General features: G+C 47.6%; 2 protein-coding genes across 3 annotated transcripts in view; one reads left to right on the forward strand and one right to left on the reverse strand.

The window, feature by feature from the left end:
• The window catches only part of NOS3 (nitric oxide synthase 3), a 58,632-nt gene extending 57,222 nt beyond the window's left edge, over nt 1–1,410 (forward strand). The window contains exon 26 of the mRNA XM_072154451.1: nt 44–1,410. Within this exon, the coding sequence (XP_072010552.1) occupies nt 44–154 (111 nt within the window). The 3' untranslated portion in view covers nt 155–1,410. The remainder of the gene's footprint in view (nt 1–43) is intronic.
• Nucleotides 84–21,193, reverse strand: LOC140133834 (autophagy-related protein 9A-like). 2 transcript variants are annotated; one of them, XM_072154453.1, is made up of 16 exons: nt 20,079–21,193; nt 14,240–14,326; nt 11,015–11,145; nt 10,032–10,077; nt 9,341–9,403; nt 8,932–9,099; nt 8,580–8,721; nt 7,700–8,448; nt 7,429–7,582; nt 6,775–6,954; nt 6,287–6,532; nt 5,979–6,193; nt 4,363–4,471; nt 4,202–4,286; nt 3,910–4,072; nt 84–2,091 (listed from the first exon to the last, which is right to left on the reverse strand). In XM_072154453.1, exons 3-15 carry the CDS (start codon nt 11,121–11,123, stop codon nt 3,924–3,926), a joined length of 2,415 nt encoding a protein of 804 aa, XP_072010554.1. In that variant the 5' UTR covers nt 11,124–11,145; nt 14,240–14,326; nt 20,079–21,193; the 3' UTR covers nt 84–2,091; nt 3,910–3,923. The 2 variants fall into 2 exon arrangements, with proteins under 2 accessions (XP_072010554.1, XP_072010553.1); XM_072154452.1 differs by lacking the exon at nt 14,240–14,326 and having other exon boundaries at nt 20,079–20,872.
• Between the last annotated feature and the right edge of the window lie 429 nt (nt 21,194–21,622).

Below are 21,622 nucleotides of genomic sequence, written 5' to 3' on the forward strand. Positions count from 1 at the left end.
AGCAGAAGAATAATAATAGAATCTCATCCCTTCCTCCCTCCAGGACCAGAACCGATACCACGAGGACATTTTTGGGATCACTCTGCGGACGCAGGAGGTGACGTCTCGTGTTCGCTGTCAGTCCATGTCCCTGCAGGAGAAGCGCGAGACGTGACGCCGCACATGGGACTTGTTCACACTGGGAGATGCACTCACTTATTACAGTCACATGGAGGGCGGCAGCCAATCATAGATCAGCAACTTATTAATATGCACTAAACCCCTGAAAGCTGATCTCTGATTGGTTGCCTCATTATATGGGATTTTGTGCACCTTAAAGGTGAAGTCATGATGTGATACGCAGGTAAATACCTGCAGGTAGGTGGCGCTTCTCAGCAAACTGCGCAAAAGAAAAATAAATTGTAGTTATGGAGATAGCATTGACCCCTTCTGCACACCGTACATTGGTCTATAACATGGCCCTGGTGTCCGGGAGGTCTCTCTGCGTCTCATCTCTCCAGAAATAACACCAATCCCAGCGCTTATTATACAGGAGGCGCCCTGGGCCTCGCGCCTCCCACCAGCACTGACTGGGTTGTGTCTTGTACATAGTCATGTGTATGAAAAGGATTTTATGTTCCTCGTTACTGTCTTGTACTCATTAGTAAAAAAAAGCAAGTATGATAATTATCAGCAGTGACATCACTTCTCAGGGCGGAGTCTGATTCACATAATTTAGTTTGCACAAGTGACATGTATCCTGGCACCAGACTATGTGGAGGTAAAATGCGGATCCTCGGGGGCGGGACAAGTTCTCCCATTCACCAATCATCTCAGCAACAACTCCGCCTCCTCTGATAGAGTCACAATCACACTGGGGAAAAGCCACTGGACGCCAAAGAGTAATACAGTGCAAGACCAGGGGTGAAATGGCTGATAACAGAGAGTAATAGATTATCAGCCATGTCAGCCGGGGGGATACAGAGAGTAATAGCATCTCTCCCCTGTCCTGTATATGAGCGAGGAAGAGAAGACGCGCTGGCACCATCTTTATCTACAAGGATGTAAACATTTATTGCAGTAGGAGCCATGCTGGGGCCCGCGTCTGTATATGGGGTGTCCGCCTCCTCCTCTATGGGCACAGCTTGGCACTGTCATCAGGGTAACGGCGCCCCCTGCAGGTGAGTGCACCCACCCCCTGCTCTATACAGATGAAGCAGACCCTGTGCACCAGGACAGTGCATGATCTCAAATACAGCACCGACTCCATGTAGTCAGAGGGGAGGGGGCTGCAGCCTCATAGAGGCAAAGGAAAGTCACCACTACCGGCTGATAACAGAAAGCACTACCACGAGTCACCTCCAATGAAGCATTTCCTGAGCAGCAGTGACCCCTCCCCTCATGGTGTAGTATAATAGTGTTATTACAGGACGCTCCCGGTCCTGCACTATAGTCTGTACCTCATGTCTTAGAATATCAGGCAGCGCAGAGCATCGTGTCCATGGAGGCAGCGGTCGTCACATGGTCCATTACTTCCATTGTGCAGATGACTCCGCCCCCTGGAGGTGTGGATGAGAGCAGCACGTGAAATGTGTTTGGCGCAGCATTGCTTAGATATGAGGGTGGGTCCTCTGCCACGGACGGGCCACTTCCCTGGTACAAAAGGCACTTCTGAAAACGCGTGTCCCGGCATCCGCCATAAGCATTAGCACCGCCCCCCGCTGTGATGTCATCGATGATGAAAAGTATTATGACAATGATGGAGAAACCAATGCACAGAGCAGCAGGTGGGAGTCAGCCTCCGGGGGCGCTGTCCTGGTTGATCATCAGGCGGTGACGATGGGTATTAACACTGTAAGGAAATCTCCAGATACAAACGGCGAGTAGCTTATTAGAGTCACTGACATTAACACGCTGCCCCTCAAAGAAGAGGGAGGGGGTCCCCTAGGGTACAGCAAAATCACAAAATGTCCCCCCAGCTGCTGTCACAGAAGCCAAGCACACACCAAAATCTTCCAAAATCACAGACGGTGGGGGGGAGGGGACCCCAGGACTCCATCCCTTGTACAAAATTCAGCAAATTCCAAAGGTGAACAAATCCAACAAAGAGATCTGCAAAAAAGAAGAATTATGTGAGCAATGGCGGCGTATCTAATCCTACCCTGTGTGATACAGTCTGCTGAGCTGCGTATCTAATCCTCTCCTGTGTGATACAGTCTGCTGAGCTGCGTATCTAATCCTCTCCTGTGTGATAGTCTGCTGAGCTGCGTATCTAATCCTCTCCTGTGTGATAGTCTGCTGAGCTGCGTATCTAATCCTATCCTGTGTGATAGTCTGCTGAGCTGCGTATCTAATCCTACCCTGTGTGATACAGTCTGCTGAGCTGCGTATCCTGTGTGATACAGTCTGCTGCGCTGTGTATCTAATCCTCTCCTGTGTGATAGTCTGCTGAGCTGCGTATCTAATCCTACCCTGTGTGATACAGTCTGCTGAGCTGCGTATCTAATCCTACCCTGTGTGATACAGTCTGCTGCGCTGTGTATCTAATCCTACCCTGTGTGATACAGTCTGCTGCGCTGTGTATCTAATCCTACCCTGTGTGATACAGTCTGCTGCGCTGTGTATCTAATCCTACCCTGTGTGATACAGTCTGCTGAGCTGTGTATCTAATCCTACCCTGTGTGATACAGTCTGCTGAGCTGTGTATCTAATCCTACCCTGTGTGATACAGTCTGCTGCGCTGTGTATCTAATCCTACCCTGTGTGATACAGTCTGCTGAGCTGTGTATCTAATCCTCTCCTGTGTGATACAGTCTGCTGAGCTGCGTATCTAATCCTCTCCTGTGTGATACAGTCTGCTGAGCTGTGTATCTAATCCTCTCCTGTGTGATACTGACTGCTGAGCTGTGTATCTAATCCTCTCCTGTGTGATACTGACTGCTGAGCTGTGTATCTAATCCTCTCCTGTGTGATAGTCTGCTGAGCTGCGTATCTAATCCTATCCTGTGTGATAGTCTGCTGAGCTGCGTATCTAATCCTATCCTGTGTGATAGTCTGCTGAGCTGCGTATCTAATCCTACCCTGTGTGATACAGTCTGCTGAGCTGCGTATCCTGTGTGATACAGTCTGCTGCGCTGTGTATCTAATCCTCTCCTGTGTGATAGTCTGCTGAGCTGCGTATCTAATCCTACCCTGTGTGATACAGTCTGCTGAGCTGCGTATCTAATCCTACCCTGTGTGATACAGTCTGCTGCGCTGTGTATCTAATCCTACCCTGTGTGATACAGTCTGCTGAGCTGTGTATCTAATCCTACCCTGTGTGATACAGTCTGCTGCGCTGTGTATCTAATCCTACCCTGTGTGATACAGTCTGCTGCGCTGTGTATCTAATCCTACCCTGTGTGATACAGTCTGCTGAGCTGTGTATCTAATCCTACCCTGTGTGATACAGTCTGCTGAGCTGTGTATCTAATCCTCTCCTGTGTGATACAGTCTGCTGAGCTGCGTATCTAATCCTCTCCTGTGTGATACAGTCTGCTGAGCTGTGTATCTAATCCTCTCCTGTGTGATACTGACTGCTGAGCTGTGTATCTAATCCTCTCCTGTGTGATACTGACTGCTGAGCTGTGTATCTAATCCTATCCTGTGTGATAGTCTGCTGAGCTGTGTATCTAATCCTCTCCTGTGTGATACTGACTGCTGAGCTGTGTATCTAATCCTACCCTGTGTGATACTGACTGCTGAGCTGTGTATCTAATCCTATCCTGTGTGATAGTCTGCTGAGCTGTGTATCTAATCCTCTCCTGTGTGATACTGACTGCTGAGCTGTGTATCTAATCCTACCCTGTGTGATACCCTCTCCCGCCATGTGATCGCAGTCTGCGGTGTGATACATTCTGTGATATCAGCGTCACATTTGGATGCACTCACCGGAGTCCCGTGTGTTAGCTGCTGCTGCTGGCGCTGCTGCTTGTGCTGGGTGCGGCTGATGCTGCCTGCAGGGGGGTTCTCTCTTCTGCCTCCTGCTGATCCTCTTCCTCCCAGCCACCAAGGCGCAGACCCTGATACCCCGAGCGATGCGTGGATCTGCTCCCTGCAGGGTGGAGAAGATAACATTTACCATCACGGTGTAGGCTACACTGGGAGGCCCCGGTAAGGGGGGATAGAAGCTCCTTAGTTGATTGGGCATCTGTATAGCAATGATAGGAGCCATAGCCTGTACCTGGGGGTTGTCTCTGATGTGGGGACATGTCTGCTGCCTGCCACATCCCTAGGGGGCGCTGTGATGAGCTCTGATTCTGATGCACCTGCAATGACGATAATGCCCGTGTTATAGAGACATCACACAATGACACATGTATCTATAGAGCCGTGTAACATTACCTCATGCATGTAAATGGCATGTAGGCTCATCTCAGCCGAAGCAAACTCCGAGGCCAGCAGCGACGAGCGGGAGATGCTCTGTATCTGGGAGTCACTGGGAGACAGGGTGCTGACAGAGGAGACAGGATGATAACTTATAAAGGACAAGCAATGACTCGCATATTCAGCAAAACTCCGGCAATAAGGAACAGCAAAGATTATCAACAGGTTCAGGTGAAGCCGTTGTTATTGTAGCCCAGTACCCGTCCCGTCCTGTAGGTGGTGCTGTACACACAGGAGGTGGAGATCATAAATCAGACATGATCCTACAGATCAGACATGTGCCATCTTCAGTTGTCTTAAAGGGAACCTGTCACCAGGAGAGCCATTTTTAGCCCTCCCCCAGTCCCCACAGAGCATAGTACATACACTGCCAAAGTGTTTTTGTATAAATAAAATAGGTTTTACAGAAAAAAAAGATCTGTTATATTGTACTTTTCATTAGCATGTGCTGTGTGACTAGGCAGTTGCCAATTGGGAGGGGCTGGAAAGGAGCAGTCCCCCCCCCCCACCCTTGGGAAGCATGTGACCTTTTCAAATATATGAATAACTCCCCACACTCGGGATTGGCTGTAGAGCAGCGGGGGGGGGGGGGGGGGGTCGCTAAGCCAAGTGATGGGTGTTTACATATGTTTGAAAAGGACACATGGAGGAGCTGTTTCCCAAGGGTGGGGGGGGACTGCTCCTTTCCAGCCCCTCCCACCTGCCTAGTCACACAGCAGATGCTAATGAAAGGTACAATATAACATATCTTTTTTTCTGTAAAACCTATTTTTAATACAAAAACACTTTGGCAGTGTATGTACTATGCTCTGTGGGGACTGGGGGAGTGCTAAAAATGGCTCCCCTGGTGACAGGTTCCCTTTAAAGGGGTTGTCCACTTTAAGCACATTCTAGCAAATTATGACTTTAGTTTGTGCAATGGAAACTTATTAAATTTTCCAATATACTTTCTGTATCATATCAGCACGTTTTGCAGTTCTCTTCTTGCCGTTATGCAGAAGGAAGCTTTATTGTTTACTTCCTGTAAATAAACCCTGGTCCATGGTCATGTATAAATAAAAAACATGAACATTTTATAACTTTTCATTATACAAAGACTATAAATAATTTGCTGAAATGTGCTTAAAGTGGACAACCCCTTAGATTACAAAACTATGGGAAATATTTTTTGCTTCCCTCGTGATCAGAGAAGACAAGCACTGAGCGATATGTCTTGAGGTTTTATTCCAGTATATCAGCCATGTCCTATGGAAGAGCGACGCAGCTTCTCCAGGCAAAGGTTCATCAACAAATCTTTCTAAACAAGTTTCAAACAATAGCCCCACACCCAAATCCACCTCCTCTGCTATCTGGTTATCACCTAGTGGGGGGTGGTGGGAATTTATTACTCTAGTACAGCAGACCCCCATGGGAGCTGTGGGGTCACTGAGACTTCTGGAGGAGAGTAGAACATTCCAGGACAATGTTACATACATGATTATATACAAATACACACGTAACACAATACAAAACCCCATATAGTGATACATATCAAGGATACGTCACAGCCTACCGTGACAGCTGGGATCACTGACCTGTGCTGTAGAACTGTCCGCTCGCTGTTGTACAATGAGGAATTGGAGTGCAACCCCTGTGGTCGACTCGAGATCTGTGATGCAGACAAAGACGCCAGTACACTTGCTGCAGCCGATGCTGTAGTGGTGGGCTGAGCAAAGCGGCGGTCTCGGGTGGGTAACCCACTGGCGGTCAGGACGGGGTGGACCAGGACACTGGCCAGCAGATTATCCGGCTGTAGTGGGACAAGATAGCAGAGTTAGTGAAGAAACAAGTGATAAATAGGCACAGTAGGAGGAGCTTGCTGGGAGGTCATGACAGTACTGACCGCAGTCCCGGACTCATTAGACAGGATGGAGCTGCAGATGGGGGCCTCACACAGGATCTGCTGTGCAGGGGGGGCGTTGGCAGCATCTTGATGAACCTTCTCTTTCACGTGGCCGATGAACACGGAGCTCTCCAGCGGGGGGTGCCACTGCGGGTTTGTGATCGCAAAATGCATCAAGGACAACTCAGTCTTCCCATTCTCAGCCTGCTGGTACACAGAGGCCTGCGTCTGCCCCTCCGACATCCACTGCAGGAACAAGAGAGGAAAATGTATCTGCAACTACCCAATATCTGAAAATATCTCTGCCCTTTTGCTGCATTTTACATTGTTTCTATACATCTAAACTATATATAAAAAAGAAGTGTTGTTTAGAGTATACAGCTCCTATGAAAACCTATGTCTCCATGTCTGACCCTAGAGAGAAACTGATCTGCATAGGAGCTGTATACATAAAACCGCTGCTGCACGGATTCTCTGTCATTGGTCACCTGTGGGTTTCCATGTTTCCTGATGTCCATTTGAGCAAAAGAACAGATATCACCGACTCCCACCACTTCCACCGAAAAGTTCCGGAAGAAATCAATGATCTCCAGGGATTTGTGACGCAAGGAGAAGATCAGGATGAACGGGGTGATGATTGGGCTCAGCAGTTCTTCTAGGATGAAGACCTACAGCACCAGAAATATGAATAGGATGACATCAAACATATACAACGTATTGTGAATGACTGCAGAACCCCCTCTACACGAATACAGTACCAGCACCATACTGCCAACATTGCACTACAAGAACCATAGAACTAGTACCATACTGTCAACACTGCATCATTCAACTACAGAACCAGTAACATAATGCCAGCCCATGGCTACGGAGTCAGCACCATGCCCCCACCAATTAATCAAATGACTACAGAACCAGCACCATACTGCCAGTGCTGGACCGAATGACTAAAAAAACCAGAACCACACTGCGAGCACTTCACCAGACTACAGAGCCAGCCCACCACCAATAAACCCAATGACTACAGCAACATACTGCTAGCCCTGGACCAAATGACTACAAAACCAGCACTGCACTATGCGACTTCTGAACCATCACTACACAGCCCTATAGAGGGTCTTACAAAATAAGTGACAACTTACCGCCTTGTACTGAAAGAGCTGCGCCAACTCATCACGTGTTTCGAGCTTATGAGCGTGCCCCTGCCAGTGGTCCGGCATGTAGTGTATATGGGCCAGTACACATTGCAGTAGCTGCTCCGGGCACCATACCATGTGCTCATCAGGGATGAATGACCTGCATGAAGAGGGAATATAATGAGGCAGAGACACTACACCACACTCCAAAACTGGTAAGTTAAACTGCTAAGTTACCCCAAAAGATGGAGTGTGATTTTTATAAACTTTCACTTACCTTGCTATTGTGACCAACACACCCAGGACAGTAATGGCGGTCAGTATGTGCTGGACAGTTAGCACATCTTCATCGTACACAGTCAGTGCAATTAGGACAGCCAGGAGGGAGCCCGCAAAGAAGCCCAGGTTCTTGGCAGCAATGGCCAATAGGGGTGAAGCAAAGGAGTTCATGTACTTTGTTGCCGGCTTATAACCGCGACTCAGCCGTGCCTGGAGCTCATGAGTCAATTCATTAAAATGGCGCAGATAAAGGCGGCCATACAGTGACCAGCGTCTGGCACCCAGACTGCCCGGCTCCCTTTTAATGACTTCTGTGTAGCTGAAGAAGGCGTAGAGGATTTGCCAGACCAGGATGAACGGGCAGAGGAAGAGGTTGGCCAATCCGAGGAGAACAATGGTGCGACTCAGCTCCTGAGCGAGCTCCAGCCGCTGCCCCTGCCGCTTGTATTTGGGCTGCAGGTTCCATTTGTTCTGGAAAAGGGACCCAGGGCCCCAGAAGAAGAGAAGCTCCAGGTTGTACTTGAGGCCCTGGCTGAGGAATGTGACCTCCCCGACCAGAGGAAGGCGAAAGCGGACAGGGAGGAGGCTCTTGTTGACCATGGCCACCATGTAGTTCTTGAAGCGCAGGATGCGGTGGTAGATGTCCAGCTCAGTCAGCTCCTTCTTGTGGACGCACATGGGCTGCTCTCTCTGCAGGGAGATGAGACGGGACTGGACCTCCTGCCAGCTGAAGTTACACAATTCTTCCTACAAGAAGAGAAGGAAACACAGAAGGGAACCTCAGATGAGGAATACTTCAATAAAACCAACTGGGTCCAGGCCTTCACCAATCCAGTCCAGCTGGATCAGAACATGATCATATTCAGTATATCGCTCACCGATGGGATTTTCAGCGCTCGGATATAAAACTTTCGGATCTCCCAATAACCTAGCAGATTACAGAACATCTTGATAAGACGGTACAGCCAAAATATGGCTGCCATGACCAGTAGGAAGATGATCCAGCCGCTTTCCTGAATCCTGCAGATGGAAAGGAGAGAATAAGTAGATTGGATAAAACTGTCATGACTTATCCTGTACTGATCCTGAGTTACATCCTGTATTATACCCCAGAGCTGCACTCACTATTCTGCTATGCAATAAAAATGACATTACTGACCATCAATATAGATTTAGTACTGCATAACAAATAAATAAGGGGTGGGCATTAATTTGGAGCCTAGTACATACCTTAGTGCACATTGCTGGGCAGACAATATGGCATCGGCGAGGGTCACCTTGTTGCGGTCAGGTGTGATCCCTGAATGCGTGTGGTTGATGGGTTTATTGGCAAAAAGGACATCATATTCCACACAGCGAAAGAGGAAAGTGGTGAATGTGACGACAAACAGGAACTGGCTGCAAGAAAGAAAATACAGGGGATAAATATTAAGGGGTGGTCTGTAGGACCACCTAAGTATCCCACATGATAGGCTTAGATACAGTGGTTCAGCAATGGGACAAGATTCAAAACTCAGCATACAGTATTACACAGGCTCAGATACTTGGATAAACAGATACTATCACCCATGGTTGGCTTAGATACAAGGTTGTATCTCAGATCTAAGGAAACAAATAATAGAGGAAAGTTTCTACTTACATGAGTTCAAAGAAGTCGGAGAGCACCATGCAGGCAAATCCATTCTTCTGGTGGAAATGGTAGATGTACAGCGTGTGGTCAAGGTAATATAAGAATTGTCCAAAAGGGGGCAGCACCACTATTAGAGCAGATCCATCATCACTACCAGGTGGGAACCCTTATAACACCACCTCTGCCACAACCACCAGGGGGCATCAGCACTACAACACCACCTCTACCACAACCACAAAGGGGTGGCATCACAACAACACCTATAGGGGGCATCAACATTACTACAGCACCGCTGCCACCACCACCACCCGAAGGCATCACTACTACAGCACCTCAACCAACGCCACTAGGGGGCAGCTCCTCCATATTTTATATGCAAAGTCTCCCCCTCTATTCAGCCATGTGTTAGCTTTCTTTTCTTTCATTATCTGATCATCCATCTTTCCCAGATTCTTCAGAACCAAATCTGCCTGATAATTCATTGATCTGTCAGCAGGATTTGTACCACTTCATCTCAGGAGCTTGGGGGGGGGGGGCAAATTATCCTTCAGAGAGGGGATTGAGCTTGGGAACTGCTGGAGACACTTTACTCAATGATGTATCATATTCTATGTGAGTCTTGCAGTTACCCACAATCCCGCACACAGTCCCTGGGACATTACATGCAGCTTGTGTGTTAACCGGTTTCATTGGAAAGGATATCTTGGTGAAAAAGTTATCCAAGTTCTTAATGTGATGCCAAGAATCTGGAGGGGGAGAAAGAAAGGAAAGATTAGTGAACATGCAAAATAACAAAATAGCTGCTGTCACTTTCAGAAAAGAGCAAACTCCTCTGCCCCAATGCAAAATCTGTACCAAAACCTAAGAAAAAGCATCAATAGGAATCACCGGGTGATGCATTTAAAGGGGAAGTCCGACTCTTAAAACCTTCCTTTACCAGGAAGAGTGAAATTAGAAAACAATTATGAATAACCTGACTACTACTTGCCCGTCTAGTCCAGTAGCCTCACTAGCAATGGTTGTGCCTCCGCTACACCAGGCGGTATAAGGATTTTTATTAATGATGCCAGACTTTTCTTTCCCCAGTGACCTTTTAAAGGGGATGTCCAACTCTTGCAAAGTCACTAACCTAAAGATCATTGGGGCGGATCGCATTTCCATCGGACTGTTCATGGTATTCGAGATTTGCGCCTCTGGGACAGGGATTTAGAAGGGGATTGTGTCGCACGTGATCGGATTTTGGCGCAGCGGCAGCGACTTTCATACGAAAGAAATCGGGGGGCGTGCCGTCGGACAATCCGACTCATTCGGACTGAGCACGGGATTTAAGATCAAAATTTTGTCGCAACCAATGTACTTACATGAACCGGGAAGAAGATGGCACTGAGCGGGGACCTGAGCGCAAAAGCGTCACATGCAGGATATCGGGCGCACGATCTTAATGAATCGCAGCACAGTGCAATATGGTTGGACAATGCACTTTAGGGATCTACTCCGGACGGGTAAGTGAATGTACCCCATTGTGTCACACACAGCCGCCCGCTGTGATCTACACTCTTACTATTGTCACTGCTATTCCTCATGTGTCCAGGAGTCATGATACGGCACTGCACTACACAACAGAAAACAGCCATGACACCAGGAAGCGGAGAAGACCATTACCGCTGCTAGTGGGACACCTACCTTTGACGGCTTCTGGAACATGCACCAGTAAGTCCTCCTCTCCTGGGGGGGAATCCTCCTCAAAGTCTTCTAACCTCTGATATTCTCGGAATTGCTCCTGTGGCTCCATTCTCAAGGCATCGCCAGGTCAGCTGAGAACACACAGATCACAACATTTTAGGCTCTAGTTGTTTTGTAATGACATTGATTTACTTATTATTACTTCACTAACATCCAGAGCTGCACTCACAATTCTGCCAGGTGCCGTGTGGTGACAACTCTAACAGCTTAACCCTTTAATTGGATAAAACATAATATATTGAGTCATTGAGCCACAGTGTATAGGTCATGTCCGTGTCTACATCATCTCCCACAATGTACCACAGAGCAGTATGACCTGTATGGAGATAAAACGGCAATAACCCAAGGAGCCTGCTCATTGCAGCTCCGGATGTGACTAGAGTCTACAATACAGAAAAAAAAAGTGTAACCAACATGACCATTCTGAGTTTTGCTTACATTTTTCCAGGTATATGCAGAATAATAGCAGCACCTCTCCTTATATTATCAATGACTCAGAAACTTCCTTTATTCACCAAACATGTGCGACATTTCACACATTGCTTGCTGAAGATTATTCATGTGCAACGTTTTGACAGTAAAGGAAGAATCTGATTCACTGAAAACTGAGGGAAAGCTGCTGCTGCTTCTTCTATTCTGAGTCTTCAATAGTCTATTCACCAGTATGAGAGGAGGCAAAAAAAAAAAAAAGCTAATCTCCCAGAGAAGTTTGGGATGCGAGTTACTAAAACAGAAACTGAATTTGCAGGAATTATGTCTGTAACCCGAGTCCAGAACAGAAAGACAACATCAGCTTCAGACACTGAGACAGCAGAGGATGGAGGAAGATGTGACATCAGAGAAACTAAAATATTACATAATTACATCTCCGGATGTCAAATGAATCGCGATCAGACAGTGAACAAGAAGGGAACGCAAGGAGCAAGAAGAAAAAGAATAAAACAGCAGATTTCTTAGTGGGACAGGATTCAAAATTACACAGAAATCCTATTGACTCGTGTATAAGCTGAGGGAGCAGACAGCCAGCCTGCCCGTCCCCACGGAGGGAGCATACAGCCAGCCTGCCCGCCCCCGCGGAGGGAGCATACAGCCAGCCTGCCCGCCCCCGCGGAGGGAGCATACAGCCAGCCTGCCCGCCCCCACGGAGGGAGCATACAGCCAGCCTGCCCGCCCCCACGGAGGGAGCATACAGCCAGCCTGCCCGCCCCCACGGAGGGAGCATACAGCCTGCCCCCTGCAGTTTGCCAAACAGAAAAAAAAAAATGTAATACTCACCCTCCGGTGTTCTCGATCTACCGACTGTTACACACTATGATGCGACGCTGATGACGTCATCGGCGGCGACACTGCCGCATCATAGCGCGCGACGGCCGGCAGATCGCATGGGCGAGAATCTACCGACTAGAGAAGAGAGAAGATAGAAGAGGAGACATGGGGAGCCATGACGAACATCGGGGACACCGGAGGGTGAGTATTAAGCTTTTTTTTTTAATTGACTCGTGTATAAGCCGAGGGGAGGTTTTTCAGCACATTTTTTGTGCTGAAAAACTCGGCTTATACACGAGTGTACATGGCAATTTATAAATTTCTGGGTGTGACTGGAGTACAATGATGTAGGTCAGTTAAGTATTTGCATATTTCGAGGCCTTGTGGTCACCCCGGGGCGATGCACAGGCTGTAGTGTACGGGCTATACACAGGAACTAGGACGGAGACCCCCAGCGCCAGTGCGATGCTGGGGATAAGCTCATATAAACAGGGTTATTCTTAGCTTTTCCTGGAGGTCTGCAGACAGCGCTTTTCCCTGGCTGAAGGCACACGGTGTCCTGGCCGGCAGCCTGGTGACACAGTAACACAAGCCACGTGCGTCTCCAGATAAACAGGTGACGTATTAGGTGTCACCCCGGCTGCTGGACACATGCTATGGCCAGACAGAGAGGACACTTAAAGGGATCCCCATCATTGTATAAATATTACTGAAGAGACCAGACCTGATAAAAATCCATTTGACTAACTCCCCCCCCCCCCCCCCCCCCAATTCATGGATTTCCACTTTTCACAATCTTCTACAGTAAAACACAAAAATAACCATTATACATAGCAATTTAAAGAGTCACATCCAGAGCAGGAGGTCCCTGGAAACAGACCATGGGTTGTCTCTCCCTCACTGACCTACAGCTGGATTGGTCATCTCAGATCCCACAATCCTCTCTGGTACTATTAAACTGGCAGGATACTGAATACAGCTTTGGTGGTGATTGGAGTTTAAGACATTAAAGGGCACCTACCACCACAAATCTACCTATAAAGGTAGATTGGGTGGTAGGTGGATCAATGGGACGTGAGGATAGCCCTTTAAGGGCTAATCCTCACGTCCCTGCACTTTTTTAATAACTTTAATTTGGTATTAATTCAAATTTACTTATGCGGCTACCGGGGCGTGGAGTAGCCGCATATGAGATTACATGAGGCGGCTACTCCACGCCCCGGTAGCCATTTTACCCCTCCTACTCACCCATCTTCGGCGCGCAGCTCCGCGTAGCTGCGCGCCCTCGTCCGGCGATCCTGCCGTCTGCGCATGCGCAGAAGAGCAGGCCCGCGCCTGCGCGGTCACAACTCCGAAACAGGCGCGGGCCTGCTCTTCTGCGCATGCGCAGACGGCAGGATCGCCGGACGAGGGCGCGCAGAAGAGCACGCCCCGGTAGCCGCATAAGTAAATTTGAATAAATACCAAATTAAAGTTATTAAAAAAGTGCAGGGACGTGAGGATTAGCCCTTAAAAGGGCTATCCTCACGTCCCATTGATCCACCTACCACCCAATCTACCTTTATAGGTAGATTTGTGGTGGTAGGTGCCCTTTAAATAAATTAGGATCAGATCCAGATAAACAGAACACAAGTATTTACAACATAGTATTTTACACAGAGGATTCGATGTAGGCCCAGGATACCTCACACAGGGGACTATCAGGCAAAAAAGTGCAAAGGAGAAGTAAGTGGAAAGTGATTGAGAAAGGCAAAATTGAGGTTAAAAGAATGTATTTGAGTTTTTTTTGCAAATTGTGATCAGAAATTATAAAATAAAGTAAAACAAACTGATCCAATGGGCCTGAATGTTGTCAGATCTGGGGTACTGGGCAGCATAGGACACTTGTTAAAGCTTTACCTTCCAGCCTCAGCGTTGCGCTCGGTGCCAGGGTTTCGTGTTCTCCTCTGATGTCACTTGTCTGTATTGACTCCAGGTGATTGTAATCTATGGGATTATACTATAGTCATCACCTGAGGACAACAAACCTCAAGCTCCACCCAGGGAGCAGCAACCAACCACCGGGTATAATGAGCGCCATGTGTTAACCCCATCGGAACTCACTGTAGTATATAATAATTATAACACTTATATCAAAGGGTTAACTACAGGATTTACAGTCAATTACCAGTCACAACCATTAGAGCGGAATGAGGAAACTATACGACTGTCCTCTGCCATAGGAGCAGGCGACTCTATACCTGATGTCACAATGACGGACACCCTACACGTCTGCTGGAATTAAAACCAGACTATCCTCCTCCGGTACGGAGCAAAGCTGGCCCCCAGAATAGTAGCTATAGATCTAATGTTGGAAAATGGACCATATATATTTCCATACAAGACTATCCTCTGCTGGCTATGCTACATAAGAATAAGCCTTCACATAGCGATCTCCTTCTAGATAAGAAGCAGCATTATAACCTGGATGGATATCCTCTGCTACATAGCTATAGTTCTTATGTTAGGGATTGGATACATACAAGGCTACCCTCTGACCTGACTTATTCTGTCATATAACATATGACCTGTGGGACGGAGCTGGTGTCTGTGCTTGGGTCCTGACTCACACGTGTGGCCTGCGTGCCGCCTGCTGGGCCTCCACCCGGTGGTATGTGGGGCGACTGCATTCAAGCATAGCTCAGGGAAGACTTCACCGATAATTAGCAAGTGACTCACAATAAGCACCGGAAACATCCGTCATCTACCCTGCAATGTACAGGCGGACAAACAACCCCGGCTGCACGGGGCACAAGGGCCCAAGGTAAAACAAGGGGGCCCAAGCACTGGAGCCAGAGATAATAAACAGCAGGGGAGTCTTCATGGCAGGATAGGAGGAAGGATCTTTCTAGAACATCAGCCCAGATGGAATACTCGCAAGAACCCATTAGTGGAGTCTATATACAAAGTGCCCTCCTGAAGGGGCTTTCCCCATGGATTATTTCCAGCTTAGGCCACGTTGTGGTGGGAAGCAGGGGGGGGGGAGCAGCTCAGGACTCTCTACTTTGGTACTTAACTCATGACATAAAAGTGTTACTTTGGTCCAGGGACTCTGTCCTTTCATATGGGACATGGCAGTGGGGGGTCTACCCCCCCCCCCCCCTCCTATGATAAGAGGTATTGCAGTCCAGGACACTCCTTGTAGTTTTGTGTTAGAGGGACATAAACAGTAATAAAGTCAGAAGCCAGCGGAGCCTTCTCTAGTTATGTAAGGTCAGGGTGGGGAGCGTTTCTTCAACCCTGGCCCAGATAACAACTTCAGCAGCCACTGTGATGGGCCGGAGCTCACGTTTCATTGCCACTATCACGTCACAGGAGGCACAAGTCACCCCTGAGTCATCCAGCGCCTCACACAGGCTGTAAGGAGGGTAAACAAGGAGCTGCTAACTATCATAGGGGCGATGCAGTGACCACATTTCCATTCTGTCACCAAAAATGAATGGCTTAATGGCAGCACAGCGAGGACTAAAGGGTGACAAGAGACTGCCGGGAGGGTGGGAACAGAGGAGATGTACACGGTGGACCACAGGGACACGAGACTGCTGGGAGGGTGGGAACGAGGAGATGTACACGGTGGACCACAGGGTGACAAGAGACTGCTGGGAGGGTGGGAACGAGGAGATGTACACGGTGGACCACAGGGACACAAGACAATACGGAGGGGGGGGGGGGGATTGGAGAAATGTATAAGGGGGAACACAGGGTGACAAGACACTGCGGGAGGGGGCAAGGCGGACAATCCCCAGGAGAAGACTAAATTCTTCCTATTACAATAAATATGACAAGTGTCTGATATTATTAAATGCACATATTACTTCTCCGAATGCTCCTCCTGTGTGGTGCACAGGGACATAAATCCATCCCGCTGAACCTGCTGCCTTTCAGGACTGCTCAGTGAATCACACCGCTGATGGAGACGTGTGCTACCTCATGCCTCATCCACACCCCTCCACACACAGCCGCTAATTATACAGATGTGCCCAGGATCACGAGGGAAAAATTTTAAATAATCCCCAACCACAAGACTCTGCCTGAACTATGAGAGATTACCCAGAAGTCATAGGATTGGATACACTCAACATGTATCACACTAGATGGAAATAGTATCTCTGCAGATAGGCCCAAACACACTGACATCCCAGCAGCATCACCAGTGATAGGCTAAGGGCTATGTGTTACCAATATCTACATAATAGTTGTTTATCTTTGACACATGACATTCAGCACCTTCCAGGCTCCTCACCTGACACCCAACATATGGATATGGAGAAGCCGAGCAGCAGCCATCACCCACATAACATACAAAAGGCTGCAATGTCTAGGTTTGATGGAAGCATTCTATAAAGGAGGGAAGAGACGCTGGATGTCACCAGTAACCAGCAGAATAGTGAGTGCAGCTCTGGGGTATAATACAGGATGTAACTCAGGATCAGTACAGGACAAGTAATGTCATGTATGTACACAGTGACTGCACCAGCAGCAGAATAGTGAGTGCAGCTCTGGGGTATAATACAGGATGTAACTCAGGATCAGTACAGGATAAGTAATGTCATGTATGTACCCAGTGACTGCACCAGCAGCAGAATAGTGAGTGCAGCTCTGGGGTATAATACACGATGTAACTCAGGATCAGTACAGGATAAGTAATGTCATGTATGTACACAGTGACTGCACAGCAGCAGAATAGTGAGTGCAGCTCTGGGGTATAATACAGGATGTAACTCAGGATCAGTACAGGATAAGTAATGTCATGTATGTACACAGTGACTGCACAGCAGCAGAATAGTGAGTGCAGCTCTGGTGTATAATACTGTATGTAACTCAGGATCAGTACAGGATAAGTAATGTCATGTATGTACACAGTGACTGCACCAGCAGCAGAATAGTGAGTGCAGCTCTGGGGTATAGTACAGGATGTAACTCAGGATCAGTACAGGATAAGTAATGTCATGTATGTACCCAGTGACTGCACCAGCAGCAGAATTGTGAGTGCAGCTCTGGGGTATAATACAGGATGTAACTCAGGATCAGTACAGGATAAGTAATGTCATGTATGTACACAGTGACTGCACCAGCAGCAGAATAGTGAGTGTAGCTCTGGAGTATAATACAGGATGTAACTCAGGATCAGTACAGGATAAGTAATGTCATGTATGTACAGTGACTGCACCAGCAGCAGAATAGTGAGCGCAGCTCTGGGGTACAATATAGGATGTAACTCAGGATCAGTACAGGATAAGTAATGTCACGTATATACACAATGGGGCAAATTTACTTACCTGGTCCTGTCGTGATCCCCGATCCGGACTGTCCGACGAGGATGAAGTTTCACCAAGATCGTGCGCCCGAGATCCTGCATGTGTCGCTTCCCCGTTCAGGTCCGCCATAGTTCACCTTCTTCTTCCCAGTGTATGTGAGTGCATGACTTGTGACACAATTTGTCCCCGATTTGTGTCGCGCGAAAGCCGGCGCTGATGCGCCAAAATCCGATCACGGGCGGCACAATTCCCAGCGCGATCGCCGAAAACGTCGGAATAATACAGACTATTACAGAATTGTGAGTGCAGCTCTGGAGTATAATACAGGATGTAACTCGGGATCAGTACAGGATAAGTAATGTCATGTATGTACACAGTGACTGCACCAGCAGCAGAATAGTGAGTGTAGCTCTGGGGTATAATACAGGATGTAACTCAAGATCAGTACAGGATAAGTAATGTCATGTATGTACACAGTGACTGCACCAGCAGCAGAATAGTGAGTGCAGCTCTGGGGTATAATAAAGGATGTAACTCAGGATCAGTACAGGATAAGTAATGTCATGTATGTACACAGTGACTGCACCAGCAGCAGAATAGTGAGTGCAGCTCTGGGGTATAATACAGGATGTAACTCAGGATCAGTACAGGATAAGTAATGTCATGTATGTACACAGTGACTGCACCAGCAGCAGAATAGTGAGTGCAGCTCTGGAGTATAATACAGGATGTAACTCAGGATCAGTACAGGATAAGTAATGTCATGTATGTACACAGTGACTGCACCAGCAGCAGAATAGTGAGTGCAGCTCTGGGGTATAACACAGGATGTAACTCAGGACCAGTACAGGATAAGTAATGTCATGTATGTGCACAGTGACTGCACCAGCAGCAGAATAGTGAGTGCAGCTCTGGAGTATAATACAGCAGAATAGTGAGTACTGCTCTGGGGTATAATACAGGATGTAACTCAGGATCAGTACAGGGTAAGCAATGTCATGTATGTACAGTGACTGCACCAGCAGCAGAATAGTGAGCGCAGCTCTGGGGTACAATATAGGATGTAACTCAGGATCAGTACAGGATAAGTAATGTCACGTATATACACAGTGACTGCACCAGCAGCAGAATAGTGAGTGCAGCTCTGGGGTATAATACAGGATGTAACTCAGGATCAGTACAGGACAAGTAATGTCATGTATGTACACAGTGACTGCACCAGCAGCAGAATAGTGAGTGCAGCTCTGGGGTATAATACAGGATGTAACTCAGGATCAGTACAGGATAAGTAATGTCATGTATGTACACAGTGACTGCACAGCAGCAGAATAGTGAGTGCAGCTCTGGGGTATAATACAGGATGTAACTCAGGATCAGTACAGGATAAGTAATGTCATGTATGTACACAGTGACTGCACAGCAGCAGAATAGTGAGTGCAGCTCTGGTGTATAATACTGTATGTAACTCAGGATCAGTACAGGATAAGTAATGTCATGTATGTACACAGTGACTGCACCAGCAGCAGAATAGAGAGTGCAGCTCTGGGGTATAGTACAGGATGTAACTCAGGATCAGTACAGGATAAGTAATGTCATGTATGTACACAGTGACTGCACCAGCAGCAGAGTAGTGAGTGCAGCTCTGGAGTATAATACAGGATGTAACTCAGGATCAGTACAGGATAAGTAATGTCATGTATGTACACAGTGACTGCACCAGCAGCAGAATAGTGAGTGCAGCTCTGGAGTATAATATAGGATGTAACTCAGGATCAGTACAGGATAAGTAATGTCATGTATGTACACAGTGACTGCACCAGCAGCAGAATAGTGAGTGCAGCTCTGGAGTATAATATAGGATGTAACTCAGGATCAGTACAGGATAAATAATGTCATGTATGTACACAGTAACTGCACCAGCAGAATAGTGAGTGCAGCTCTGGGGTATAATACAGGATGTAACTCAGGATCAGTATAGGATAAGTAATGTCATGTATTGTGTATGGTACGATGACACATGTGTGTTTAAGTACCACGGTCAGGTGCCATAGGCGTCTATGGGTATGGCTATACGTGTCCACAACGTCCTTGTGAAAGGGGCCTTAATAATTCAGGGCTTATTACCAGGTTGGAGAGATCTCTCTCTATATGTATAATGTGGATAGATATGACACCCAGTATGAGGTCAGTGAGATCCCAGTGGGTGTTATACATGAATGCAGATGTCAGGGCTTGGCTGTGTAGGGGTGATGACCTGGTCTGACCAGTACTGACCAATAATACACTATCGCTCACACTGCAGTCCCCATTCCCATCACACTCAGAGGATTATGGGGGATTCTAAAACCGTCTGTGAGATATATCCCCATATTCCCCCATAATAAGAAGCATTTAAAGGGCCAAGCCTATGATACATGTAGAGGAGAGGGTGCATGTCTCACCTTGTCCCAGGCTGTCCAGGGCTCCTCTTGTCATCGCATCCTGTAGATATCTTTGTAAGTCCCAGGAACAGCTGTGGGTGCTGGGTGCAGGGGGTGACGACTCTGCCTCTTGCTGGGTGTTTTGTTGCTGGGGCCCTGTCTGTGCTATTGTACTGTCCCAGCTGGTCAGTGCAGGGATTAGGAGGGGCGGGGTCTGTGCAGAGACCTCCCCCGCCTGCTGACTGGCTGCTCTCTGCCCAGAGCTGTGACAACAAGCCTTAACCCTCTCTCTGCCACAGCGCTGCACACACCAGGCCTCAAGCCTGCGCTGCAGCACTAATGACTCATGTCACTCGTCCAATAGCATCTTCTTAGCTGTGTATCTAATCCTATCCTGTATGATACAGTCTGCTGAGCTGTGTATCTAATCCTATCCTGTGTGATACTGTCTGCTGAGCTGTGTATCTAATCCTATCCTGTGTGATACTGACTGCTGAGCTGTGTATCTAATCCTATCCTGTGCGATACTGACTGCTGAGCTGTGTATCTAATCCTATCCTGTGTGATACTGTCTGCTGAGCTGTGTATCTAATCCTATCCTGTGTGATACGGACTGCTGAGCTGTGTATCTAATCCTATCCTGTGTGATACTGACTGCTGAGCTGTGTATCTAATCCTCTCCTGTGTGATACTTCTGAGCTGTGTATCTAATCCTATCCTGTGTGATACAGACTGCTGAGCTGTGTATCTAATCCTATCCTGTGTGATACAGACTGCTGAGCTGTGTATCTAATCCTATCCTGTGTGATACTGACTGCTGAGCTGTGTATCTAATCCTCTCCTGTGTGATACTGACTGCTGAGATGTGTATCTCATCCTCTCTTGTGTGATACTGACTGCTGAGCTGTGTATCTCATCCTCTCCTGTGTGATACTGCCTGCTGAGCTGTGTATCTCATCCTCTCCTGCGTGATACTGACTGCTGAGCTGTGTATCTAATCCTATCCTGTGTGATACTGTCTGCTGAGCTGTGTATCTAATCCTCTCCTGTGTGATACTGACTGCTGAGATGTGTATCTAATCCTATCCTGTGTGATACTGTCTGCTGAGCTGTGTATCTAATCCTATCCTGTGTGATACTGTCTGCTGAGCTGTGTATCTAATCCTATCCTGTGTGATACTGACTGCTGAGATGTGTATCCCATCCTCTCCTGTGTGATACTGTCTGCTGAGCTGTGTATCTCATCCTCTCCTGCGTGATACTGACTGCTGAGCTGTGTATCTAATCTTGCCATGTGTGATACTGTCTGCTGAGCTGTGTATCTGATCTTGCCATGTGTGATACTGTCTGTTGAGCTGTGTATCTAATCTTGCCATGTGTGATACTGTCTGCTGAGCTGTGTATCTAATCCTATCCTGTGTGATACTGCCTGCTGAGCTGTGTATCTAATCCCATCCTGTGTGATACTGACTGCTGAGCCGTGTATCTCATCCTCTCCTGTGTGATACTGACTGCTGAGCCGTGTATCTCATCCTCTCCTGTGTGATACTGACTGCTGAGATGTG

Source organism: Engystomops pustulosus, chromosome 5 (assembly GCF_040894005.1).
Source record: "Engystomops pustulosus chromosome 5, aEngPut4.maternal, whole genome shotgun sequence".
Lineage (NCBI taxonomy): Eukaryota > Metazoa > Chordata > Amphibia > Anura > Leptodactylidae > Engystomops > Engystomops pustulosus.